The sequence below is a fragment of the Somniosus microcephalus genome, unplaced genomic scaffold (assembly GCF_052327205.1).
Source record: "Somniosus microcephalus isolate GS21.2 unplaced genomic scaffold, FLI_Smic_1.0 unresolved_chr1, whole genome shotgun sequence".
In the NCBI taxonomy this organism is placed as follows: Eukaryota; Metazoa; Chordata; class Chondrichthyes; order Squaliformes; family Somniosidae; genus Somniosus; species Somniosus microcephalus.
This window is the reverse complement of record NW_028225179.1, coordinates 89,093,740-89,121,359: the sequence shown is the minus strand read 5'-3', so window position 1 is coordinate 89,121,359 and position 27,620 is coordinate 89,093,740. Positions and strand designations below refer to the sequence as shown.

The 27,620-nt window shown below is 48.1% G+C and overlaps 2 protein-coding genes across 2 annotated transcripts in view; one reads left to right on the top strand and one right to left on the bottom strand.

The window, feature by feature from the left end:
* LOC147095572 (scavenger receptor cysteine-rich domain-containing protein DMBT1-like) overlaps positions 1–27,620 on the top strand; it is a 960,763-nt gene that overhangs the window by 107,958 nt on the left and 825,185 nt on the right. The window lies entirely within an intron of this gene.
* On the bottom strand, positions 504–26,608 carry LOC147095577 (uncharacterized). Its single transcript, XM_085974700.1, has 3 exons — positions 26,026–26,608; positions 20,968–21,138; positions 504–2,586 (listed from the first exon to the last, which is right to left on the bottom strand). The coding sequence occupies exon 3, from the start codon at positions 2,260–2,262 to the stop codon at positions 895–897; it is 1,368 nt and encodes a 455-aa protein (XP_085830826.1). The 5' UTR covers positions 2,263–2,586; positions 20,968–21,138; positions 26,026–26,608; the 3' UTR covers positions 504–894.

Here is a 27,620-nt window from a genome sequence, read left to right as displayed (position 1 = left end):
TCTCTCTGTTCTTGTACTCCATTTAAAATTGTACTGTTTAGTGTGTATGGTCTCTCCTCATTCTTCGTACCAAAATGTATCACCTCACACTTGGCTATACAGGGGACGATTTCAAAGTTTGCAGATGACACAAATCACAAATGTAGTGAACAATGAGGAGGATAGTAACAGACTTCAGGAGGACAGACAGACGGGTGAAATGGGCAGACACGTGGCAGATGAAATTTAACAGAGAGAAGTGTGAGTTGATACATTTTGGTGGGAAGAGGCAATATGAACTAAATGGTACAAAATTAAAGGGGGTGCAGGAACAGAGAGACATGAGGTGCATGGACACAAATCTTTGAAAGGGGCAGGACAAGTTGAGAAGGCTGTTAAAAAGCAGATGGGATCCTTGGCTTTATTAATAGAGGAATAGAATGAAAAAGCAAGAAGTTATGCTAAACCTTTATAAACACATGTAAGAAGTCACACAACACCAGGTTATAGTCCAACAGCTTTATTTGAAATCACAAGCTTTCGGAGCGCTGCTCCTTCATCAGGTGAAGTGGAGAAATGCATAAAGACACAGCTTATATAGTCAGAGAATCATGTCAGATGTTTACAGGTAACCTTTCCAACTGCCATTTATCACACCTCGGCAGAGAGATAATCACAGCAGTCAAAGGTGTGAATGGTGTCCAAACAGGTCAGTCAGGGAAACATTACATCAAAGAACAATGAGGTGGGGTCACAAGGGGTCAAATATTGCAGATGCTGGGGTCTGTATGAAAAACAAAAAAGCAGACAAAAAACATTTTTTTGGGCTGGAAATCACAGCAGGTCCGGCCGCATCTGTGTAGAGAGAACAAGCCAATGTCGACTCGAGTCTGGATGACCCTGCATCAGGTGGGGTTACATGTAGCGTGACATGAACCCAAGATCTCGGTTGAGGCCGTCCTCATGAGTGCGGAACTTGGCTATCAGTTTCTGCTCGATGATTTTGCGTTGTCGTGTGTCTCGAAGGCCACCTTGGAGAATGCTTACCCGAAGATCGGAGGCTGAATGTCCTTGACTGCTGAAGTGTTCCCCGACTGGGAGGGAACACTCCTGCCTGGTGATTGTTGCGCGGTGTCCGTTCATCCGTTGTCGCAGTGTCTGCATGGTCTCGCCGATGTACCATGCTCCGGGGCATCCTTTCCTGCAACGTATGAGGTAGACAACGTTGGCCGAGTCACATGAGTATGTACCATGTACCTGGTGGGTGGTGTCCTCACGTGTGATGATGGTGTCTGTGTTGATGATCTGGCATGTCTTGCAGAGGTTGCTGTGGCAGGGTTGTGTGGTGTCGTGGTCGCTGTTCTCCTGAAAGCTGGGTAATTTGCTGCGAACGATGGTCTGTTTGAGGTTAGGTGGCGGTTTGAAAGCGAGTAGTGGAGGCGTGGGGATGGCCTTAGCGAGGTGTTCGTCGTCATCGATGACATGTTGAAGGCTGCGAAGAACATGGAGTAGTTTCTCCGCTCCGGGGAAGTACTGGACGACGAAGGGTACTCTGTTGGTTGTGTCCCGTGTTTGTCTTCTGAGGAGGTCTATGCGATTTTTCGCTGTGGCCCGTCGGAACTGTCGATCGACGAGTCGAGCGTCATATCCCGTTCTTACAAGGGCGTCTTTCAGTGTCTGTAGGTGTCGATCGCGTTCCTCCTCGTCTGAGCAGATCCTGTGTATTCGCAGGGCTTGTCCATAGGGGATGGCTTCTTTAACGTGGTTAGGGTGGAAGCTGGAGAAGTGAAGCATCGTGAGGTTGTCTGTGGGCTTGCGGTAGAGTGAAGTGCTGAGGTGTCCGTCTTTGATGGAGATTCGTGTGTCCAGGAATGAGACTGATTCTGAGGAGTAGTCCATGGTGAGTTTGATGGTGGGATGGAACTTGTTGATGTTATCGTGTAGTCTTTTCAGTGATTCTTCGCCGTGGGTCCATAGGAAGAAAATGTCGTCGATGTATCTGGTGTATAGCGTTGGTTGGAGATCCTGTGCAGCGAAGAAGTCTTGCTCGAACTTGTGCATGAAGAGGTTTGCGTATTGGGGTGCGAATTTGGTCCCCATGGCTGTTCCGTGTGTTTGGGTAAAGAACTGGTTGTCGAAGTTGAAGACATTGTGGTCAAGGATGAAGCGGATGAGTTGTAGGATGGCGTCTGGAGATTGGCTGTTGTTGGTGTTGAGTACTGAGGCTGTCGCAGCGATGCCGTCATCGTGGGGGATACTGGTGTAGAGTGCCGAGACGTCCATCGTGGCGAGGAGTGTTCCTGGTTCAACTGGTCCGTGGGTGCTGAGCTTCTGTAAGAAGTCTGTAGTGTCGCGACAGAAACTGGGGGTTCCCTGTACGATGGGTTTCAGGATGCCCTCGACATATCCAGAGGGGTTCTCACACAGGGTTCCGCTGCCTGATGCGATAGGACATCCAGGTGTGTTGGCTTTGTGTATCTTTGGGAGGCAGTAGAAGTCTCCCACGCGGGGAGTACGTGGGATGAGAGCATGTAGGATGCTTTGAAGGTTAGGCCCCAGCTGGAGTCTTGTGTTCAATACACCACACTATAGGAAATATGTCAAGGCCTAGGAGAGGGGGCAGAAGAGATTTACTGGAATGGTACCAGGGATGAGGGACTTCAGTTACGGGGATAGACTGGAGAAGCTGGGGTTGTTCTCCTTAGAGCAGAAAAGGTTAAGCAGAGATTTGATCGAGGTGTTAGAGTAAATAAGGAGAAACTGTTTCCACTGACAGGAGGGTCAGTAACCAGAGCAAACAGGTTTCAGATCATTGGCAAAAGAACCACAGGGGAGCTGAGAAGACAGTTTATTTACACAGTGAGTTGTTGTGATCTGGAATGCACTGCCTGAAAGGGAGATGGCAGCAGATTCAATAGTAATTTTCAAAAGAGAATTGGATAAATACTTGAAGGGGAAAATGTGCAGGGCTATGGGGAAAGAGCAGGGGAGTGGGATTAATTGGATAGCTCTACCAAAGAGCCGGCACAGGCACGATGGGCCGAATGGCCTCCTTCTATGTTGCATCATTTTATGATTTAAATAAGTTGACCGTAGAACAAGAAGCTGCGTTCCATACAACCCATTTCAAAATACCGAAGGAGGGTTGAGAGAGTTGGGCCATATTACTGGACACAGCACACAATGTCTCAACAGCTGAACAGCAGAGTGAAAACCTTACAGTGGGTGAGAGACTTGGGCTGTTGGCCAGAAATGGCAATGAATGGAACAATACGCTGTCACCAATGTCTCACAGGCACCCGTGAAAATATGATCACTACAAAATAAAGGAGCCCCACCCACCCTGTGACCCGACTAAAACAGGGACCATGGTGCTCATTACAAATTGATTGGATAGAGCCTTAAACTACAACCGCAATAGGAAACAAATATATTTGACTTGTGGTGGATTAGTTTTGAAATGGGTGCAAGCTATCCCCATTGCTAAAGCTCTGGTGGGACAATAAACCACTCAGTGAGGTTCGCCAAAAGAGGTCAGGGCTCAATGCATGAATTTGTTGGACATAACACCAGTTCCACAATTCACACAGTCACCAGGGACAGTGGAAGGAGCAAACTGCACTTTATAAATAATTTCCAGAAAATTTGGAGCAATAAATGGCAGGGATTGGGATGTTAAGTTGCCATTAGCCTCGCTGGCCAGCAGATCTAGTCCTTGCTGTGCTCTGGGATTGAGACCCTAATGACAGGGCGAAGTACGAGGTGCCCAGAGCTCCTCATGTACGAGGGGTTGTCGGACTCTCTGAAGGGAGTAGTTGATCAAACCGAGTCTGTCATTCATCTGAAGAAGGCCATCAGGGAAATGAATGGGTAGATGGCCCACCAATTGGGAAAGGCTGTTGATACAATAAATGGAAACCAGGAACTTGCACATATGGAGTATTTGTACTTAGTTGGTGATAAGATTCTGTTAAAATGGTTCGGTTATCCTTCCCACTCACTGTATCCCAAGTGGAGAGCACCGTTCACAGTAATGGAGACACTGGGTCCAAACGGTTAGAACTAAGGACACCAAATGACAAATGGAGGGCAAGTGGGACCATGTGGACCAAACAAAAACCTTATCAAAGGGACAATGCTAAAGTGGTAAGCGACTGATCAGAAATAAAATTTGGCCCACTGATTGGGGAGTCCTGACCCAGGAGTATTATGCATTATAATTCAGAATGTATAACCACTGGTTATTGATTTACAAAAATGGGTACCGATAGTCCAGACCAATTGGACCGGTCTGCCAAAGTTTGATCATAAGACAAGATACTGTAGTAAGAATGGAAGCTCAGACTTAGAGGTACTGTGGCAGGAGAACTGGGCAAGAGGAAGTAAGCAACAATCAATTTCAAGAATTCAAGCAAGGAATCTTTGAATTCAGGATCCAAGAACAAACCTTGATCCCGGACTGGGAGTTTGCCAATCTACTGCACTGATATTAAAAACATGCCCTGGACTGTAAGGAACCACAGAATGATCCAGAGAAGGAAGAGAGTGAGAAAGGAAGGAAAAGGTCCCTATGAGACTGTTGTGTATGTGCCTTTAAGAGAAGAACTGATTCTATACTGCAGTACTGGCAGTGACCAACCCTGTATATAAAGCCATAGCAGACTTCTGTATTTCAGTCTTGAATTACTCCCTGTTCAGTAAATACCTGTTTTATTGTTCTCCTGCAGTCTGCGTATTATTGATCCTCGGACACTACACTGGCGACGGGCAGGTTTGAACTCACCTGCAGTACTGCATCACCTCACGGGGATCTTTTCCCTGAAGAGAAGCTTCTTGGAGGTCGAAGTCAGAACGGCGGGCGTCAACCGCGGGCAACCGCCCAGGGATCCATCGGAGAGTTGCAGGGGAGGCTGTGGAGAGCTGGGCCTGGCTCCCCAGTCGAGGTGTTCCAGCAAGTCGTGCTGGTAGCAGGTAGTGCGCTGACCCTTCCGGACTGCGGCGGGCTCGGGCTCGATCAAGCAGCTCTGCAAAGGGGCCGTGCAGCGTCGTCGGGAGGGAAAGAGAGAGAGAGAGGGTGGAGCGCACAGCGCACGGTCGGTGCTCAAGAACAGGGCAGCGTGGAGAGGATAGAACGCGGGGAAGGAAAAGTGAGACGCGCCGAAGCCGCGGGTTGCCGCCATTACCCTGTAGAACGCTAGGAGCAGCGTGGCAGCAAGGGGAAGAAAGAAAAGCGCGGGAGGCGCCATTTTATTCCATTGAGGAAGAAGGAAAAGCGTGGGAGGCGCCATTTTAAATCACCCAAGATGCCGAAAAGTGGCAGTATCACTGCTTTCGACAACGAGGTAGAAGACTGGACCACGTATGTGGAAAGAATTGAAGTGTACTGCGAGGCAAATGAGGTGGCCGATGGAAAGAAGGCGTCGGTATTATTAAATTTGATGGGCGCGAGATCGTACGGCCTATTGCGGAATTTAATTACCCCAGCTAAACCAATGGAGAAAAGTTTTGAGGAGATTGTTAATATCTTACAGGAACACCTAAACCCTACACCGCTGCTGATAGCAGAAAGATTCAAGTTCCATAAAAGAAACCAGCACAAAGATGAGAGCAATGCTGACTATCTTACGGAACTACGCAAGTTATCGAAGCACTGCCAGTTCGGAGAAGGACTGGCAGACACCTTGCGGGATAAGTTTGTCTGCGGGCTCCAGAGTGAAGGAACCCAGAAACGACTACTTTCGGAAAAGGACCTGACGCTAGAACAGGCTTTCAGCATGGCAGTATCCTACGAAGCAGCAGCACGGGGAGCTGCGGAAATACAACAGAAACCACAGGAATACAGCGCTAACGAAATGGCGTATGGAGCAGAAAAGTGCTATCACTGCGGCAGAACAACCCATGATCAGAAGGACTGCTGGGTTAAAGACAAAGTATGCAGGCAATGTGGGAAAATGGGACACATAGCAAGAGTCTGCAGGTCGGGAAAGAAAACCAACGCTACAAGAAAGTAAAGAAATTGACAGTCAGTAGTTCGGAAGATCAGGAGAGAGATAAGGACTCCGGGAGCAGGAGACTAAGTTGTCTAAAGTTACACAACGTGATCGCAAAGGAGGATCACCGAATCATTTGGGTCACCCTCATGATAGCAGGGTCCCCAGTAAAGCTGGAATTGGACACAGGATCAGCCCTGTCATGAATCAACGAGACTATGAGCGGCTATTCTCACACATACCCTTGAAGGACACGTCCACTGTATTGTAGACATACACGGGGCAAAAAGTCTACCCCAGAGGAAAAATAAGGGTGCCAGTTGAATACAACGGCAAGGAAACACAGAAACTGTATCTATATATACACTACCAGATGGAGGACCACCATTATTGGGACATGAATGGATCCAAAAAATACAATTGGATTGGCATTCCATTCAGGCGCTAACTGTGACTGATAAAAAGGATGATGACGTCATACCTGGACGACTGTCAAAAATTCTAACTGACGCGAAAGAGGTGTTCCAACAAGGACTTGGGACTCAAAGGAGTAACGGCAACGATAAAAATCGAAGATAACGCAAACCCAAAATTTTTTAAGGCCAGACCGGTACCTTACACGATCCGCCCATCCGTTGAAGCAGAGCTGGAGAGTCTGGAGCGTTCGGGTGTGCTGTCCAAGGTGGACTGGAGCGAGTGGGCCACACCCATCGTTCCTGTAATGAAGAAATCATTGAGCAGCACGCCTGGGGAACCGAAGAAGGTTCGCATCTGTGGGGACTTCAAGGTAACTGTGAACCCAGTCCTACACACAGTACAATATCCACTTCCACGAATAGAAAATATTTTCGCCTCACTATCTGGAGGGAAACGCTTTACAAAGATTGATCTGGCCCAAGCGTATCTACAAATGGAGGTGGAAGAAGCGTCTAGGAAATACCTCACGATAAACACTCACAAAGGCCTTTACCAGTACAATCGACTGGTATTCGGGGTAGCATCAGCCCCGGCTATTTGGCAGAGGGCGATGGAACAAGTCCTGCAAGGGATCCTGGGGACCCAGTGTTATTTGGACGACATCCTGGTTACGGGCGAAAATGACAGTGAACACCTTGCCAACCTGGAGCAGGTGCTCACGAGATTACAGGAATATGGGCTATGAGCCAACCGCCCCAAATGCAAGTTCTTCAGGAGACAAATCTCGTATTGTGGCCACATGATTGATGAGGAAGGGTTGCATAAGTCGCCGGACAAGATTGAGGCTGTAGTCAAGGCTCCAGCACCGGAAAATGTGTCGCAACTGAAGTCGTTCCTCGGGCTGGTGAACTACTACCATAAGTTCTTGCCGAATTTATCTACAATTCTGCACCCACTGAACGCCCTACTGCAAACTGGAGTAACATGGAAATGGAGTGATGAGCGTAAGCGTGCCTTTCAGAAATGTAAATGCCTAATCACTTCAAAAGTATTGGCCCACTACAATCCAACACTACCGATTCGGTTAGCATGTGATGCGTCTCCCTACGGCATCGGAGCGGTGCTGTCACACAAATTCCCTGACGGTTCAGAGAGGCCAATAGCCTTTGCGTCGCGCTCGTTAACCTCAGCCAAGCGTAACTACGCCCAGGTTGACAGGGTGGCCCTCAGCCTGGTGTGGAGGGTGAAGAAGTTCAATCACTATCTGCATGGGCAGAAATTCACCCTACTGACTGATCATCAGCCCCTGGTCTCCATTTTTAACCCAAATAAGGGCGTTCCGGTGATGACGGCGCAACGGCTGCAAAGATGGTCACATTTTCTAGGGGCACATCAGTACGACATAGAGCACAAGGGTACAAAACAGCATGGAAACGCTGATGGGCTGTCGCGCCTACGGTAGAGGAAGCACCTGCAGTGGACCCTGTTGAGATATTCCATGCGACCATAGTCGAATGTCTACCTGTTACAAACTCAAGTATAGAGAAGGAAACCCGAAATGACCCGACACACTCTCGGGTCTATGATTTGACGGTGAAGGGATGGCCAGCACACGGTGACTCACTGTTGCCAGCATTCTCGCCAAGGAGAGAACAGCTGTCAGTGTGCCGGTGGACCTTGATGTGTGGATCCCGAGTGGTAATTCCACCCAAGTTGAGAGATAGAGTGCTCAATAAGCTTCATGAGGGTCATCTGGGAGGGGTAAAAATGAAGAGCCTAGCCAGGGCGTTTGTGTGGTGGCCGGGAATCAATAAAGAAATCGAGGATATGACCAAGAGATGCACAGCATGCCAGAAGGTCCAAAACGCTCCACCACAGGCCCCGCTACATCCATGGCAACAGGTACACATTGATTTTGCTGGTCCATTTATGGACTCAATGTTGCTAATCGCTGTGGACACCCATTCGAAATGGCCAGAGGTCCTCAAAATGTCCTCCACCACCACGGAGAAAACTATTGCAGTCCTACGGACCATCTTCGCCAGGAATGGCTTGCGAGAACAGATTTGCTCCGACAATGGGCCACAGTTTGTGTCAGAGGATTTCCGGAGGTTTCTGAGGAATAATGGGGTGAAGCATTACACATCTGCCCCATATCATCCAGCCACAAATGGATTGGCTGAGAGGTTTGTTCAGACCTTTAAAAAGGCCATAAAGGCAATGCATAATGACGACATACCACTACAACACAAGGTGGATAATTTCTTGTTTGCTTACCGGAATGCGACACATGCAGTCACCAACCAAGCTCCAGCCATAATGTTCTTCAACCGAGGGCTAAGATGTCGCCTGGATTTGCTCAAACCAAATATAAGACGAGATGTTGAGGATAAGCAATTCCAGCACATAAATGAGAAGCCAACCAGGAGCTTCAAGATAGGGCAACCAGTCTTGGCCCACGACGACCGAACAGAAAAATGGCAGCCAGGAACGATATGCACACAGCAGGGACCCCTAATGTACACAGTGGACATTGGAGAGAGCATCGTGAGATGCCATGCTGGCCAGATTCTAGAGTTACAGGAACAAGCCAAACCCATACCACGAGCATGTGCACCTGGTAATCAACCCGAAGTACAGATTGCGTCTACCTCAGAAGCAGTGGTATTGGAAGCTGACGAACCAACCAATGACAATGAGCCAGAATCAACTCCGCCGCAAGAACAGGATACTCGAGAAAAGCGCTATCCAGTCAGGATCAGGAAGCCTCCTCAAAGACTGAACTTATAAATGATTATTTCAGTTGATGTATACAGTACAGAGAAAATTGTAATTGTAATTAGTTATTATTTAGTTGTTAAATGAATGTTATGTGCTGTTTATCTAAAAGGGGAGGAATTGTTGTGTATGTGCCTTTAAGAGAAGAACTGATTCTATACTGCAGTACTGGCAGTGACCACCCCTGTATATAAAGCCATAGCAGGCTTCTGTATTTCAGTCTTGAATTACTCCCTGTTCAGTAAATACCTGTTTTATTGTTCTCCTGCAGTCTGAGTATTATTGATCCTCGGACACTACAGAGACAAGTTAGGAATGGGAGGATTCGGTACAGCAACTGGTTGGAATACCGCATCAGTTAAGGATTTGGAAATTCAGGAAAACAAATTTAAAAATATACCCAGAGAGGCTATACGGACAGTTGATGGTGGCACAGGACATCATAGGATGGGCTCTGGAAGAAATCGAGACTATTATGCACTTAAAAACTCTGGCCAGAACAGAATTACAGGTACATAGAATATACAGCACAGAAACAGGCCATTCGGCCCAACCAGGCCATGCTCCACTCGAGCCTCGTCCCATCCTTCCTCATCTGACTATCAGCAGAACCCTCTATTCCCTTCTCCCTCATATACTTATCTAGCTTCCCCTTAAATGTGTCTATACTGTTCCCCTCAACTACTCCTCGCAGTAGCAAGTTCCATATTCTCACCACTCTCTGGGTAAAGAAGTTTCTTCTGAACTTCCTATTTGATTTCTTGTTAACTATCTTATATTGATGGCCTCTAGTTTTGCTCTTCCCCACAAGTGAAAACCCTCTTTGTCTGTGTAATCTATCAAAATCTTTCAGAATTTTAAACCCCTCTATTAGGTCACCCCTCAACCTTATCTTTTGAAGAAAAAAAAGGCCCAGCTTGTTCATCTTTTCCTGATAGTTAGAACTGAGAAACAAATAGATGTGAGCAATTGATTGCCTCTTGACCGTGTACACCTAGTGAATCAACAACAGATAGTAAACATCTTGAGCAGATCATTAGAACAAACAATACAGGGATTCATCCCTGTCGATCTAATAAATAATATAACCATCCAAGTCTAGTATTGCCAATGGCATAATCTGGATGGAAAGGATACGGATATAAAATATAAAACTCCATCACCTTGTGGTAAAACCACCAATGAACTCCTGTACAAATGAATAACTGTCTTTAAAGCAATGTTACAGCACCTATGTCCGTTTGCTGAGTGTAAACAAGCTTTCTGTAAAAACCCTGAAACAACGCGATGACGTCATCACGTTGGTCACGTGGTGCCCCGAGTGGCGGGAAACGTGATGACGTCAGAGGTGGGAGGTTCTGGGTTCAGACCTCGTGGAACTAGTTACTGTGTAGACCTGTTTGCTGTTGCTCCTGCATGTTTTTGTTTTGTTCACCAGTTTAATTAAATTCGGTTAATTTACTGAACTGCCTCGACCTCAGTGATTTAGATAGGAATCCGTTGATTCCTACAACCTATCCTTTATGATTTTGGACAAGTTGTACCAGTTATATTGGAACACAACCGACAAATCAGCTAAAAATGGGGCGGATCCCTTTTGAAACTCGACATAAGCAAGAAACCCCGCCTCGCCCACCTGAAAATGATCCCACATCTATCCATTCAGAATTGAAATGTTAGTGTTACTCCCACTGTTTGATCCCAAGAAGGACGTGATTTATCAAGTCCACTCGATTGTGAATGTTGGAAACATTAAGAAAAACATAAAGGAATGCACACCCAGCCTATACTGTCTATGTTGAAGTATCAGAAGGATTGAGGGGGGCGATAGACAGGATCCTACTTCTGCTTTTAATGAAGATATCACACAATGAAAATCTATATATACAAATAATGTTTAGAAAAAGAGACTTTAAGTGGTCTCCATGGTGATATTGAGCAAATACATACGAATGTATGAACAAGTGAGTGATACTGTAGACATATTGCAAGAGGTGTGGGTGCAGCATGGCGCTGAGGTCTGTGGACAGTGTGGGCGCAGCATGGTGCTGAGGCCTATGGACAGTGTGGGTGCAGCATGGTGCTGAGGCCTATGGACAGTGAGGGTGCAGCATGGTGCTGAGGCCTATGGACAGTGTGGGTGCAGCATGGTGCCGAGGCCTATGGACAGTGTGGGTGCTCCATGATGCTGAGGCCTATGGACAGCGTGAATTTGCTTTTAAAAACAAAATGGATAAATAGTTCAAAGAGAAAAATTTAGGCTAGTTAACCTAAACGGATCAATCAACAGTGGGACAACACTGGATGTAAATTAACTCCCAGTTTATCCGTCATCTTAATATAAACCAGACAGGGGCATTAACCAGCACTAACCTGTTTAACAGCTGCAAAACACAATTAATCCCATCATAACGTTCAGTTGGACTTTGCAGTCAGAGCAAAGTGATCAGAGAACCTAAAGCACTGGAGGGTGAACAGTAATGTTCACAATATCTCAGCACTGTAACAGTAACTCAGACTGGGCAAGGCTACATTTACTGTCCATATTCAATGAATCACTGCTCAGCTTCTAGTGGTATGACTGTCCTTTCGGGATATCAGCACAAGATATGTCGGAGGGTGGCTGCTGTGACATTGGGCAGTTCCACCTTCCTCTGGGAGACCTGTAGCAGGTCATCATCCACGGTCATTGCCATCTTACTTCAGTCAGTTTCTAGCTTTAGCTATCCTGGTCAGTGCTCGAATTCTCGGTTCTATTTCACTGCTGCACTCTTTTGCTTCTGATTAGCTCAACTCTACCATAAGGCTTCCAAATTCGGCGTTAAATCACCTTTGAGCTTTCAAAGAATGTTTAAACCTCTCTACAACTTTCTCCACCTTCTAACCGGTCTGAATATTCTCAGCTTCTGAACCCAGTCTGATTTCAGAGGGGTGAAATATGATTCCTTTAAATATCACAATAAATATACCTTTCTGTCTGTTCCTCTTCTCTCCAGGGAGAAGAAGCATCTGTGCCTGTGTGTCTCTCTCTCATCTGGGCCTGTTTTCTGTCTCTCTCTCTAGAGGATGGAAGTGTCACGTCTGAAAGATCATCTCCCAGTTGTGGGAGAGATGGGCTTTCCCTGGGCTAATTATTAATTTAAAAAACTCTATTAAATCTCAGCTTCAGTGGAAACAACCCCTGATGTACCAATCAGGAAATGAGCTGCTCCAGAGCCCAGGGTATTACTGCCGATAACATCAAGTTCTGGTAAAGACACTGAACAAACCATGGCTCAGTCACCAGCTGGCAGTGATCTGATCAGTCAAAACTGGGCATCTATTCAACCAGAGGCAATAATGAACAACTATGATGTGTCTTAGAGAGCGATCAGGACAGACAGGGCTAGATGAAGATTGTGAATCCAAGCTGAACACTGTATAAAGAATGGCTGAAAGAATTGGGGCTTTTCTTACTGGGGATCTTCAGCGATTTATACAGTTCTGTGGGGGTTGGTGGCACGGGATTGTTACATTGGTCGGTGAGACTGTAATAGAAGTGCATCGGCTCAGGTTTGGCAGGGGAACAAAGACGGGAAAGTTGGAGAAAACTTTCATTGAGATCATGGAGCACTGAAGGAGGCCATTCGGCCCATCGTGTCAGTGTTGGCTCTTTGAAAGAGCTCTCCAATTAGTCCCACCCCCCTGAAATTTTATCCTTTTCAAGTATGTATCCAAATCCCTTTTGAAAGTTATGATTGAATCTTCTTCCACCAACCTTTCAGGCAGTGCATTCCAGATCATAACAATTCTCTGTGTAAAAAAATATCTTCTCATCTCTCCCCTGGTTCTTTTGCCAATTATCTGAAATCTGAGCGCTCTGGTTACTGACCCTCCTGTCAGTGGAAACAGTTTCTCCTTATTGACTATCGAAACCCCTCATCATTTTGAACACTTCTATCAAATCTCCCCTTAACCTTCTCTGCTCCAATGATAACAATCCCAGCTTCTCCAAAGACACGGAATGCTTTGCAAGGGGTGATTGTTGGGGCAGAGATTATAAAAGCACTGATGGGGGAATAGGATGGATTCTGGGCACTGCACCTCAGGAAGGATCGCTGGGCTTTGGAGGGGGGCAGCACAGATTCACCAGAATTTAAAGGGTTCAATTATGGGGACAGGTTACAGAAACTCAGTTTGTATTCACTTGAGTTTAGAAGCTTGAGTGGGGATCTAACCAAAATTGTTAAAAATGATAATAGGATTCGCTCGGGTAGATACAGAGAAACCAAAACAAGGAGCAAAATCTTAAAATTACAGCTGGGAGCGAAATCAGGAAGCACTTTTTCACACAAAGGGTTGTGGAAATCTGGAACTCTCTCCCCAAAAGGCTGTGGATGCTCAGGGTCAATTGAAATTTCCAAGACTGAGATTGACAGATTTTTCTGGGTGAGGATAGCAAGGGAGATGGTGAAAAGGGGGGTAAATGGAGTTGAGGTACAGATCAACCATGGTCTCACAGAATGGTGGAACAGGCACAAGGGGCCGAATGGCCTGTTCCGAGCTCCCAGTTTAACACTTTTTGATAATTTTTCCACAGATAGGATTTGGAAGAGTTGTGTTTTAAGTACAGGATTCCAAAAGAATGAATGCACGTAGATTTTAAAAGGAAGGCAATAGGCATTTACAGAATGTGCATTAAAGTCAGACATTGGCAACAAGACCAGAGTCATGGGGCTCGATTTTCATTGAGCCGTGGAGGCGGGATTGGAGGCGTGTGGGGGGGTTAAAATCACAAAAACTGGCGTACTGGGCCCCCCCCCCCACCACCCCCGCCTGGTTCCCGACTCTGAGCAATTTTAACTCAGGTGTGTGTGATGGTCCCGACTCCGTCCCGCCTCCAACAGGTGGGACTGGTCATTAAGGCCCTTAACAAGCACTAAATGGCCTCTATAATCCTATTTTAAAAGGCCCTTGCGATTGTAACCCTTCTCCCACGTGAAACACGCCTGGTGGGAAACACGAATGTGAAACCTGGCGGGAGCACTATTGGATTGCTGACTATCAACTGCAGGTCAACCATTAAAGAGGAGATTTGATCAGCCATGATATGCAGGTGGCAGGACTCAGTGCTCTCAGGTCTGGGGCAACTTTTAGAAGGCTTAACCACACCTGTGGAAGGTTGGAGCCTCACACCCATCTCCAGTGAGACCTCCTGGGATACCCCTCTCGCCACCTTCACTCAGCGCTTCCTCAACGGAGGCATATACCAGAAGCATGGGAGCCATTTATTTCCTTCCCATCTGGGCATTAGAGGAGCTCGAGCACCAGCCGCGGCAGCAGCAGAACCAGGAACAACAGCAGCAGCAGCAACAGCAGCAGCAGCAGGAGCGCCAGGCTGCTGCTCACCCACCTGAAGCTGCACAGGCCAGAAGGGGCCAGCGCCTGGAAGCCCGTCGGCGCAGGGGATACCCCCCAAACAGGGTGTACAGACGCAGGGTCAGCTACCTCAACATGTCTGAGCAGCAGTGCCAAAGGCGGCTCCGACTTTCGCGAGAGGTAGTGACATCTGTGCAATGCTGCAGCAAGACCTGCTGCCCAGAGGACCAGGTGGACAAGCATTACTAGTGGCCAAAGTCACCACCGCACTCAACTTTTTTGCCTCAGGCTCATTCCAGGGATCAGCAGCAGACATCAGCGGCATCTCCCAGGCGGCCGCACATACTTGCATCACGCAGGTAACCGATGCCCTCTTTGCCCTCGCGCACAATCACATCCATTTCACCAAGGATCGAGCAAGTGTCACGGTGCGTGCGGTTGGATTAGCTAATCTGGCAGGCTTTCCAAGGGTGCAGGGCGTCGTTGACTGCACACATGTGGCCCTTAGGGCACCCCATCGCAATCCAGGTATTTTTGTCAACCGCAAGGGCTTCCACTCCCTCAACGTTCAGTGTGACCACAAGGAGGAAATTTTGCATGTTTGTGCCATGTACCCTGGCAGTTGCCATGACTCCTTCATACTGCGCCAGTCTAGTGTGCCTCCGCTATTCAGTCCACCAGACCAACTTAACGGATAGCTACTTGGAGACAAGGGCTATCCCCTGAGGACATGGCTAATGATGCTGTTGAGGAGGCCAGCCAACGAAGCTGAGGAGCGTTACAACTCCAGCCACATTTCCACCAGATCCATAATCGAGCAAACCATTGGTTTGCTGAAGACGCACTTCAGATGCCTGGATAGTTCAGGTGGAGCCCTGCAGTACTCAGCAGCCAGGGTCTCCAGAATCGTCGTGGTTTGCTGTGCACTTCACAACATGGCACAGCGTCGTGGCTTGCAGATTCCTGAGGGCCAAGTGGCTCCTCACGTATCCCCCTCAGATGAGGAGGAGGAGGAGGTGTGCGAAAACGAACATCCTGCAGAGGCCCATCAACCAGCGGCAGCATTACGCGAGAACATTGCTGCCCGGGATGCAAGGAACGCACTCATCCTGGCCAGATTTGCTTAGCCTAGTCAATCAAACACTTTTGCCTCGCAGCTTCTTACCAGAGCTTTGACAATGGCCAAGAACCAGAGGATTCCTAGCACTCTGACCACCATACTGACAATTACAAGTATTCCTAAGGCCTCAATGTGGAAGTCCCAATAGCGAAATGACAGACGCCACAACTGCAACATTTGCCATCAGAATTTTTATGTACAATAACGACGTGATGGCATTTTTACAGTAAACACAAAATTGCACCTAAGTGACTACCCTTGTGACTATTTGTGCAGAATTTTCACGCGTGTTCCTACGTGGTGCCTCCCGTGGCTTCAGCAGATGTGGCGGCCACTTGCTCACTTTCCTGCTGCTCCTGTCTCGACACCTTTGGCGGGCGTCCTCTGGGGTTGCAAGCCTGTGAGGGCTCGTCAACAGTCTGCTGCTCCTGCGGCTGTGCAGGGGTTGAGATGTCTATCTCACTTGGGTGTGGACTCCGGTGGGGCTCTGACCGAGGGCTCTGCAGTGGCATGGAAGTGTGAGCACTTGGAGAGGAGCCCCCACTTCCTTGAGGTCTGCCACCAACCTCCCTCTCATGGGTCAGGGCCCCCTTAGCGCCTGCAAGTGGCTGGAGAGCACCTTGCTGCACATCAGGGGGGCCATGGGGACCCGTATCTGCCACGGCAGTCCTACTCAGAAGGACTTCCATGGAGGTATGGTTTCTCTGTTCAATAGATGCCCATCGCTCCTCAAGAGATGTCATTCTATTCTGAACAATGAACAATGTTTTCCATACCCTGGTGACTAAGCCCCTCCATGGCCGTAGCCATCCTCTCCTCTACGGTAGCCAGCCTGATCACGGAGGTAGTAATCGTTTACACGGAGGTAGCCATCGTTTCCATGGTGATGCGTTCATGCGCCAATGACTCCACAAAGGCTCTGCTCATGTTCGCTATGGACTCCTCCATTCGCTCCACACTCGCAGCGACCCTAGAGACAAAACCTGCCAGGGACTCCTGCATCTGTGCCTGGAGTTCCATCACCTCTGATCTTATGGATGGACCCAGAGGCAGAGGGTCGACATGCTGCTGAGCCGAGCTGGCAGAGTCCTGCGCCCTCCGACTAGGACTCTCCACTGCTGTCCCTGTCTCCACAATCTGCTGATGCTCACTTGTGAGCTGTGATACACCAGGTGACAACACTACTCACTGTCCCGAAAGTCCCACCGAGGTGTGAGTGTCTGCGCTGGTGCTGGGTGCGCTGAATTCTGCTGACGCTGCGCCCTCAGTGGTTGCAACTTCCTCTGAGGAGTCTGGCTGCTCAGCCTCTTCTTCTTGGCTAGGGGGGATGGATGCTTGTGATGGTCCTGTGGGGGAGTAAAGGAAGGAGTCAGAGATGTGATGCAAAGGCTACATGCACATAGCTTTTTGCAGATGCTCATAAGTCCATCTGTTAGAGCTTCACAATCATTATCAGCGACTCATGCAATGTCAAAGAGTGAGATGGGAAACTTTTCTGTCACCAGCTTGCTGTGTTACACCCGTCTGTCCGTCTCCCATGAGCGATTCATCCTTTATTCCCATAATTTCCAGGACGACCTCCTCCCAGGGGGTCAGGTGGGCTATTGGGGCTGTCCCTCCTCCTGCCCTGGCGCGCTCTCTTCTGTTGTGAGCTCTCCTTTCCTGCAATGAGGGAGACAAGTGGAGGTTGAGTGAGAATGAAGGAGTGAGTGTAGAGATTGCATAGCATAGATACTTAGAAGGAGACAACGATGGAGTGAGGTTGAAAGACCAAGGGCCCTCCCTGTGTGTTGTCAGTTGTGTTCAAAGCATCAGAGCGATAGGGAGTGTGAGGGCTGCATGGTCGAATAGTTATGTGAATGTGAACATAGAGAGAGAGGGAATGGGTAAGGGTGCATGGATGTCACTGTCAAGTGGGATATGGAGGAAGAGATTGCTAAAGCTGAGTGCTGGTGAGGAAAGGCAATTTGGATCAGATTGAGGGTGATGGGAAATTCATACTCACTTTTCCAGTGCGCTGAAGGTCATGAAATCTTTTCCTGCACTGTATCCAGGTTCTGCAGGTGACTCCCAAGTAGTTGACCTCCTCAGCCACCTGCATCCACACTGCCTTGGTCTGAGTGGGAGGCCTCTTCCTCCCTGATGAAGGGAAGAGCACCTCCCTGTTGGCCCTAGCCCCATCCACTAATGCCTGCAGTGCCACCTCGTCAAAGCGAGGAGCTGATCTGGCCCTCCCGCTTGTCATATTTGCTGCAGCTCCCTCACACTGCACAGTCAAGAAGCTTGGCAGTCTGCAGAAGAAGCAAGGCTTGCTGTGGACCTTAAATGCAGCAGCAATGATGACGTCATCGGAGGGGACTTGCAGTCATGAAAAACCCATTTGCAAAGGCTTCCCACACGTTGGAAATCAATTGGCCAATTCAGTTAAAATTGCATCAATCTCCCACATCCATTTAGATTTGTGTGGGAAACACGAAATTCGGATAACACAACACCATCCCGCACCCGAGTTAAAATCCCCATGATCTCAACTTTGGGACTCCGTAGAAACATTCCCACCATGCCGTGTTGGAATGGCCCTTCCTGTGGAGCTTTACATGAAGCTGGTTTCCAAATGGGGCGGGATGGAGAGAGGCCCAGCAGCAGCCTTGATTTAGAAGCTTCAAACAAGAAACAGAAAATGCTGGAAACACAACAGGTCACTGAGCATCGGTGGGGTGGAGAGAACGGAAAAGCTGCCATTTCAGGAACTCCAAAAACATTATTTTTTCTGATCTCTCCATCGATGCTGATGGACCTGCTGTGAGCTTCCTGCTCTCGAACTAACCCCTGGACAAACATTCTATGATTCTGTGAACTATGAGGGCTCTTACTGAGACTCAGAAGGTTAGGAATTAAGAAATTTGGTTTAACTCAAGCAAGACACCCACTGCTGTAGGGCAGCACAGCATGTTGGTTATTCGATGTTAATACGTGGGCACGTTGTACTGATTGAAGGGAGTCCCATTGGAACTGTTGCTCTGTATGTTCACTCACTGTGAAACAATGCAGTTTATCGATTTGCATTTTCCCAAGAGTTTTTGTGGCACCCCTGTGGAAAGATTGGAGAGGCATCTACAAAAGACTCAGATATCTGGTTCAGACCACAAGGGGGTGTTAATGTTACACTTGGGGGCTACACTATTGTATAATTAGACATCGGGCACAGTCCTAAACGTAAGGCGCCGACCGCTTACAGGAGAGATCAGCACCGCTGTACTCGAGAGAATATCGAATAGCAGACCCAAACTTGTAATATCGATATTTGAAAAAGAGGAACACGGGATTGGAGTGAAAGGGACCCAGTTACTGAGCTAGAAGGGTACAATGGGCCGGGTGGCCTCCCGATGTACTAGAATTTCTTTGAGTTTCTTATTAGGGTAGAAGTTATGCTGCAGCTATACAGAGCCCTGGTTAGATCACACCTGGGGCTCTGTGAGCAGTTCTGGGCACCACACCTTAGGAAGGATATATTGGCCTTGGAGGGAGTGCAGCGCAAATTTACCACAATGATTCCCGGACTCCAAGGCTTACATTACAAGGAGAGATTACACAATCTTGGGTTGTATTTCCTAGAATTTAGAAGGTTCAGGGGTGATTTGATCGAAGTTTTCAAGATATTAAGGGGAAGCGAGAGGCAATGTTACACCTCATTTATTGGGTGCACGGCTCAGTCTCAGTTTCGCACATGTGCAAAATTTATCACTGAAGAAACCGGTCCCAGGCTGTCGGGACTGAGGGAGCGTTGCTGATCGGGGAGAGAGAGAGAAACCATTTCCACTGCTTGGGGAGGTCTTTCAGGAGCGAAGTTAGGAAATACTTCCACACAAAGGGTGGCAGAAGGTTGGAACTCTCTTCCCCAAACGGCTATTAATTCTAGATCAATTGTTAAATTTAAATCTGAGACTGACATAGTTTTGTTAACTAAATGTATTAAGGGATATGGGCAAAGGTGGGTATATGGAGTTAGGTCACAGATCAGCCAGGATCTCACTGAATGGTGGAACAGCTCGAGGGGCTAAGTGGCCTCCTCCTGTTCCTATAATTACCCTCTCCCTTGTGGAAATACAATGTTTTTAGCCGACACTTAATCTGTACTTCACAGAAAGTGAAAGGCAGAAAGTGCGATATTGTGCCTTGAGATTGTGAGCAGTGATCTAATCAACTTCATTGACACAGTTACTGCAGCAAAAGAGGCCATTCTAAACATCAAATTACTGAAACCTTAGTGTTTATAGTTGGTTTCACTCTGTGAATCTCAGTGAAACAGGAACAGTTGTGAATCCAGTCCATTCAACAGTTTCCCCCTGGTGTTAATTCACTGGTATGGCAGCTAACCAGTTGTATTAAATTACATTTCACACACAGTACAACTCAAGTGGTCTCCCCAGGGTGGTTTGTTGATGTCGCAACAAACAGCAGGATGAATTAAACTGCTTCGCACACACTGTGCGTCTGAATCGTTTCTCCCCGGTGTGAGTTCGCTGGTGTGCTGTAAAGTGACACGGCTGGCTAAACGGCTTCCCACACACCGTGCCTTCGAATGGCTTCTCTGTGGTGTGGGTCCGCTGGTGCTGCAGGGAGCACAGACTCCAAAAATTACCCCTTATAAATTCTCCTTCCCATCCCCAAACTGTGAGGACCCACTATTCAATGGCTCCCATGTCCACCTCTTGCTTTATACACCTCAAAGTCTCCCTTCTCTTTATATCAGGCAGTGTGTCGCCCTCCTGATTTGGTGGTGAGTGGCAGCTTCAGGCAATGGTTTTGGGATACGGCAGGGATATTACAATCCTCTCTGTTCTGAAACCTGTCTACTCCCTGTAATAGGAAGGGGTGTCAGCAGCAATAATCAGTGGTATCATCAGGTTCAGGGACCATCGGAGCAATAATTGGAGGGGACATCATGGGCAATAATGGGTTGAAGCTCCCTCTACCCTGCACTATCAAACATTCCCAGGCAGCATGGTTTAGTTACAGAATAAAGCTCTCTCTCAATTGGTTCACCTAGCACAGCCAACTCACATACAGAATGCAGCGCACAGCTCCCTTTACACTACCCAATGAAGCACACCAGCTCAGGTACAGCATGGGATGAATACTGAATAAAAATCCCTCTACACGGAGGTGTCCAGCATTCCCCGGTGAGGTCTGGGCAAGGTTTATATACGAGTTGAGCTCCGGTCAACTTCCCGCATCAAAGGCAGAACGGGAATGCAGATGTTGAACAGCTCCAAGTAGCTGGTTAGACTTTCACCTTGACAGATTCTCAGTTGAGTTCCTCACCTTTCCAATCATTGTTGAAGCTTCCTGTTTTATCCCGTCTCTGGCACTGGAGGTCCTGGTCGCACCAGATCTGCTCTGTGAACCCAGTGATATTTCTCCCGTCCCAGTTAGTCTGGTGATGATTCGACTCCTCTCTCTCCACCTTCCTGAGATATTGCTCACTCCAAGAAACTGGTAATATAAAAATGATTAATATTAATTCTAGAATCTGTAACTGGAATACAGTGGGACTGTTTTTGTGACTATGATTAGTTCAATATATTTGCAATTAATGACATTTGGCTGAATTACTTATTTTACTATTAAATTGTTCTTCTCTTTCCTTCCCCTATTTATAGATACTAAACTCACTCTCCATATCTACTGCCCACTCCAGCTCCTCCCACAGGGAGCAGTGAGGCAAGGAGGAGGAGCCCGGTATAAAAACCAGCGCGAGCACCGAGGCCCGACCAGTTCCAGGGAGCAGTGAGGCGAGGAGGAGCCCGGTATAAAAACCGGCGCGAGCACCGAGGCCCGACCAGTTCCAGGGAGCAGTGAGGCGAGGAGGAGCCCGGTATAAAAACCGGCGCGAGCACCGAGGCCCGACCAGTTCCAGGGAGCAGTGAGGCGAGGAGGAGCCCGGTATAAAAACCGGCGCGAGCACCGAGGCCCGACCAGTTCCAGGGAGCAGTGAGGCGAGGAGGAGCCCGGTATAAAAACCGGCGCGAGCACCGAGGCCCGACCAGTTCCAGGGAGCAGTGAGGCGAGGAGGAGCCCGGTATAAAAACCGGCGCGAGCACCGAGGCCCGACCAGTTCCAGGGAGCAGTGAGGCGAGGAGGAGCCCGGTATAAAAACCGGCGCGAGCACCGAGGCCCGACCAGTTCCAGGGAGCAGTGAGGCGAGGAGGAGCCCGGTATAAAAACCGGCGCGAGCACCGAGGCCCGACCAGTTCCAGGGAGCAGTGAGGCGAGGAGGAGCCCGGTATAAAAACCGGCGCGAGCACCGAGGCCCGACCAGTTCCAGGGAGCAGTGAGGCGAGGAGGAGCCCGGTATAAAAACCGGCGCGAGCACCGAGGCCCGACCAGTTCCAGGGAGCAGTGAGGCGAGGAGGAGCCCGGTATAAAAACCGGCGCGAGCACCGAGGCCCGACCAGTTCCAGGGAGCAGTGAGGCGAGGAGGAGCCCGGTATAAAAACCGGCGCGAGCACCGAGGCCCGACCAGTTCCAGGGAGCAGTGAGGCGAGGAGGAGCCCGGTATAAAAACCGGCGCGAGCACCGAGGCCTGCAGAGAGCAGCGAGGAGGAGGCCGGCTTAAAAAACCGGCGGCAGTTGCGAGGCCCGACCACTCGGAGCAGCAGAGAGCAGCGAGGAGGAGGCCGGCTTAAAAACCGGCGGCAGCTGCGAGGCGTACCAAATCAACAGCAGAGGAGAGGGGTAAATAGTAATCAGTGTGTGACGTCACCAGGGAGCAGCTGGTGCAGTCGGGAGAGCAGGAGGCCAGTAACTCTTATATAGGTGGAGCCTAACCTAGGTGGAAAAGGTTCCAGGACAGGAGGCGGCAGTGAAAATACAACACCAGAAAACAGGTAGGTGACTGGTTGGTGAGTACTTTCACAAACTTATTCGAAGTAGAATTCAATAATTAAGCTAAATCGTAGTAAATAAAAAGGTATTGTAAGGGTTAAGTCATGGAAGGGCAGCTCGGACCCGTGTCATGCTCCTCCTGTGCCATGTGGGAAATCAGGGACACTGTCCCTGACAACTATGTGTGCAGGAAGTGTGTCCAGCTGCAGCTCCTAGCGGACCGCATGGTGGCGCTGGAGCTGCGAATGGACTCACTCTGGAGCATACGCGATGCTGAGGATGTTGTGGATAGCACATTCAGTGAGTTGGTCACACCGCAGGTAAAGGCTAGCTCAGACAGTAAATGGGTGACCAAAAGGCAGGGTAAAGGCAGGAAGGTAGTGCAGGAGTCACCTGCGGTCATCTCCCTCCAAAACAGGTTTACCGTTTTGGGTACTGTTGGGGGAGATGACTTATCAGGGGAAGGCACCAGCAGCCAGGTTCAGGGCACCATGACTGGCTCTGCTGCACAGAAGGGCGGGAAAAAGAGGGATAGGGCTATAGTGATAGGGGATTCAATTGTAAGGGGGATAGATAGGAGTTTCTGTGGCCGAGACCGAGACTCCAAGATGGTATGTTGCCTCCCTGGTGCACGGGTCAAGGATGTCTCGGAGCGGGTGCAGAGCATTCTGAAGGGGGAGGGGGATCAGCCAGTTGTCGTGGTACATGTAGGTACCAACGATGTAGGTAAAAAGAGGGAGGAGGTCCTACAAGCTGAATTTAGGGAGTTAGGAGCTAAATTGAAAAGTAGGACCTCAAAGGTAGTAATCTCTGGATTGCTACCAGTGCCACGAGCTAATAAGTTTAGAGAGAGTAAGATAGATAAGCTAAATACGTGGCTTGAGCAGTGGTGCAAGGGAGAGGGATTTAAATTCTTGAGGCATTGGAACCAGTTCTTGGGGAGGAGTGACCTGTACCAAGGGGACGGTCTACACCTGAACTGTGAGGGAGCCGATGTCCTCGGGGTAATATTTTCTAGGGCGGTTCGGGAGGATTTAAACTAATTTGGCAGGGGGATGGGAACCTAGGTAGTGGAAAAGAGGGAAGTCATATGAAGTCAGAAATAGATGGTAGAAAGGTGAGAAGCAATAAGCAAAGGAGAGAAACACAAAGGGCCAAACTAATTCATAATGAGAGTGTGAAAAAAGCAAGCCTGAAGGCTTTGTATCTTAATGCTAGAAGCATTAGGAACAAGGTGGATGAATTAGTTGTGGAAATAGAGGTAAACAAGTATGATTTGATTGGGATTACAGAAACGTGGCTGCAGGGTGGGCAAGGCTGGGAACTTAACATCCAGGGATATACAATATTTAGGAAGGATCGGCAAAAAGGTAGGGGAGGTGGGGTAGCATTGCTGGTAAAGGAGGGGATTAATGCAATGGAAAGGAAGGATATTAACTCGGATGAAACGGAATCTGTATGGGTAGAAATGAGAAATAGCAAGGGGAGGAAAACGTTAGTGGGTGTGATATATAGGCCTCCAAATAGTAATATGGAGGTGAGGGAAGGCATAAAAAGGGAAATTAGAGAAGCGTGCGATAAGAGCACAGCTGTCATCATGGGTGACTTTAATTTACATATTGATTGGACTACCCAAATTAGTAAAAATTCTGAGGAGGAGGAATTCCTGGAATGTTTTCGGGACGGTTATCTGGACCAATATGTCGAGGAGCCGACTCGAGATCAGGCCATTTTAGACTGGGTATTGTGCAATGAGAAGGGACTTATCAGCAATCTTCTTGTACGAGGCCCCTTGGGTCAGAGCGATCATAATATGATCGAGCTCTCAGTCGAGATGGAGAGTGAGGAAATTGAATCAGAGACTAAGGTCCAGAACTTAAATAAAGGGAATTACGAGGGTATGAGACGGGAATTGGGTAAGATTGATTGGGTGGTGTTTCTGGGGGGATTGACAGTGGAGAGACAATGGCAAGCATTCAAAGATAGAATGGAAGAATTCCAGAACATGTTTATACCGGTTTGGCATAAAAATAAACCTAAAAAGGTGACTCAACCGTGGATAACGAGGGAAATTAGGGACAGCATAAAATCAAAAAAAAGGGCATATCAACTGGCAAAAAAAAGCACCAGACCGGAAGATTGGGGGCAGTACAGGATACAGCAAAAGAGGACAAAGGGATTAATCAGGAAGGGGAAAATAGAATACGAAAGTAAACTTGCAGCAAACATAAAGACAGACTGCAAAAGCTTTTATCGGTATATCAGGAGGAAAAGACTGGTAAAATCCCAAGTCGGTCCCTTGCAGTCCGATTCGGGAGAATATATAATGGAGAATAAGGAAATGGCAGACCAATTAAACTCATACTTTGGTTCTGTATTCACAAAGGAGGACACAAATAACCTCCCAGGAATATCGGCAAACATAGGGACTAATGAGAGGGAGGAGCTGACAGAAATTAGTATCTCTAGGGATATGGTGTTGGGTAAGTTGAGGGGACTGAAGGCCGACAAATCCCCGGGGCCTGATAAACTACATCCTAGGGTACTTAAGGAGGTGGCCCTGGAGATAGCAGATGCTCTAAGGATCATCTTCCGGAACTCCATTGACTCGGGAACAGTACCCGTGGATTGGAGGGTAGCTAATGTTACCCCAATATTTAAAAAGGGGGGTAGAGAGAAAGCAGGGAATTATAGACCAGTAAGCCTTACATCGGTTGTGGGCAAAATGCTAGAGTCCATTATTAAGGATAAAATAGCGGAGCACTTGACAAATGGGGAAAGGATCGGACAGAGTCAACATGGATTTACAAAGGGTAAATCGTGTTTGACTAATCTGCTGGAATTTTTTGAGGAAGTAACTGGTAAAATAGATGGGGGAGAGCCAGTGGATGTGGTGTACCTTGACTTCCAGAAAGCCTTCGATAAGGTTCCACACAAAAGATTATCATGCAAAATTAAGGCTCATGGGATTGGGGGCAAAGTATTAACGTGGATAGAGAACTGGCTGGCGGATAGAAAACAGAGAGTTGGAATAAACGGCTCGTTTTCGGAGTGGCAGGCAGTGACCAGCGGGGTGCCGCAAGGATCTGTCCTGGGACCCCAGCTGTTCACAATATATATAAATGATCTGGATCAGGGAATTGGATGCAATATTTCCAAATTCGCTGACGACACTAAACTAGGAGGAGGGGTGGGCTCTGATGAGGATGTCAGGAGGCTACAGTGCGATTTGGACAGGTTGGGGGAATGGGCAGATACGTGGCAGATGCACTATAATGTGGATAAATGCGAGGTTATCCACTTTGGGGGTAAAAACAGGAGGGTAGATTATTATCTAAATGGCAATAGATTGGGAGATGGGGAAGTGCAGAGGGACCTGGGTGTTCTTGTGCACCAGTCACTGAAGGAGAGCATGCAGGTGCAACAGGCGATCAAGAAGGCAAATGGTATGTTGGCCTTCATATCAAGGGGGTTCGAGTATAGGAATAGGGATACCTTACTACAGCTGTACAAGGTGCTGGTGAGACCGCATCTGGAGTATTGTGTACAGTTTTGGTCGCCCCATCTGCGGAAGGATGTTCTTGCCATGGAAAGAGTGCAACGGCGATTCACCAGGCTGATACCTGGAATGGCGGGAATGACCTACGAAGAGAGATTAAATAGTTTGGGCTTGTACTCACTGGAGTTTAGAAGATTGAGAGGGGATCTCATCGAAACATATAAAATGATGGCAGGCCTGGACAGGCTGAATTCAGAGAGAATGTTTCCAATGGCCGGGGAGCACAGAACCAGGGGCCACAGTCTAAAAATAGCGGGCAAATCATTTAAAACAGAGATGAGGAAGAATTTCTTCACTCAAAGAGTGGTGAGCCTGTGGAATTCCCTGCCACAGAGGGCTGTGAAGGCTAATTCAATAAATATTTTCAAGAGAGAATTGGATATATTTCTGAAGGCTAAGGGGATTAAGGGTTACGGAGAAAAGGCGGGGACGGGGTACTGAACTGGTAAGATCAGCTATGATCTCAGACGAAGATCAGCCATGATCTCATTGAATGGCGGAGCAGGCTCGAAGGGCCTACTCCTGTTCCTATCTCTATGTTTCTATGACATCCCACTGATGGGTGTAACCAGGGGCGTAAACCTGTCTCCAGGTGACATCACAAAGGAGCCACAAGCCAATCACAACAGCCGCCAGGAACGATGTCATTTAGCAGCCCAAGCCCCTCCCACTCCAGGTATTACCAGTTCACATGACCAGACACTGCTCCTGGTGTGCAGTCTCACTGGGCATGAGCGTAGGTTGTACAATCAGTCCTGTCTCCGACCCCGCTCCCATGTACTGAGACTCCAGGCAGGGAGCACAGACTCCCAAAATTACCCCTTGCGAATTCCCCCTCCCATCCTCCAAATATGAGGACCTGTTTCCTCTGGTAGGCGAGTCCACAGCAAGGGGGCATAACCTTAAAGTTAGAGCTAGGCCATTCGGGGCTGATGTCAGGAAGCACTTCATCACAGAAAGGGTAGTAGCAATCTGGAACTCTCTCCCCCAAAAAGCTGTTGATGCTGCGGATCAATTGAAAATTACAAAGCTGAGATTGATAGATTTTTGTTAGGTAAGGGTACTAAGGGATACAGGACCAAGGCAGGTAAATGAGGTTAAGATTCAGCTTGAAAAAAGGCTGAAGGGTGACCTAATAGAGGTCTTTAAAATTATGAAACTTTTTGATGGAATGGAGAGAATGTTTCCACTTGTGGGGAAGAGCATAACTAGAGGCCATCAATATAAGAGTCACCAAGAAATCGAATAGGGAATTCAGAAGAAACTTCTTTACCCAAAGAGTGGTGAGAATGTGGAACTCGCTATCACAGGGAGTGGTTGAAGCGAATAGTATAGATGCATTGAAGGGGAGGATAGATTAGCATATGAGGGAGAAAGGAATAGAGGGTTACTCTGATAGATTTAGATGAGGAAAGACGGGAGAAGGCTCGAGAGGAACATAAACACAGGCATGGACTGGTTGGGCCGAATGGCCTGTTTCTGTGCCGTGTATCCTATGTAATCCGATGCTCAATCACAGCCTCACCTCCGC

Bases quoted from the DNA above. Each gene is read 5' to 3' on its own strand.
- LOC147095577 (XM_085974700.1), bottom strand. From the start codon at position 2,262: ATGGACGTCTCGGCACTCTACACCAGTATCCCCCACGATGACGGCATC.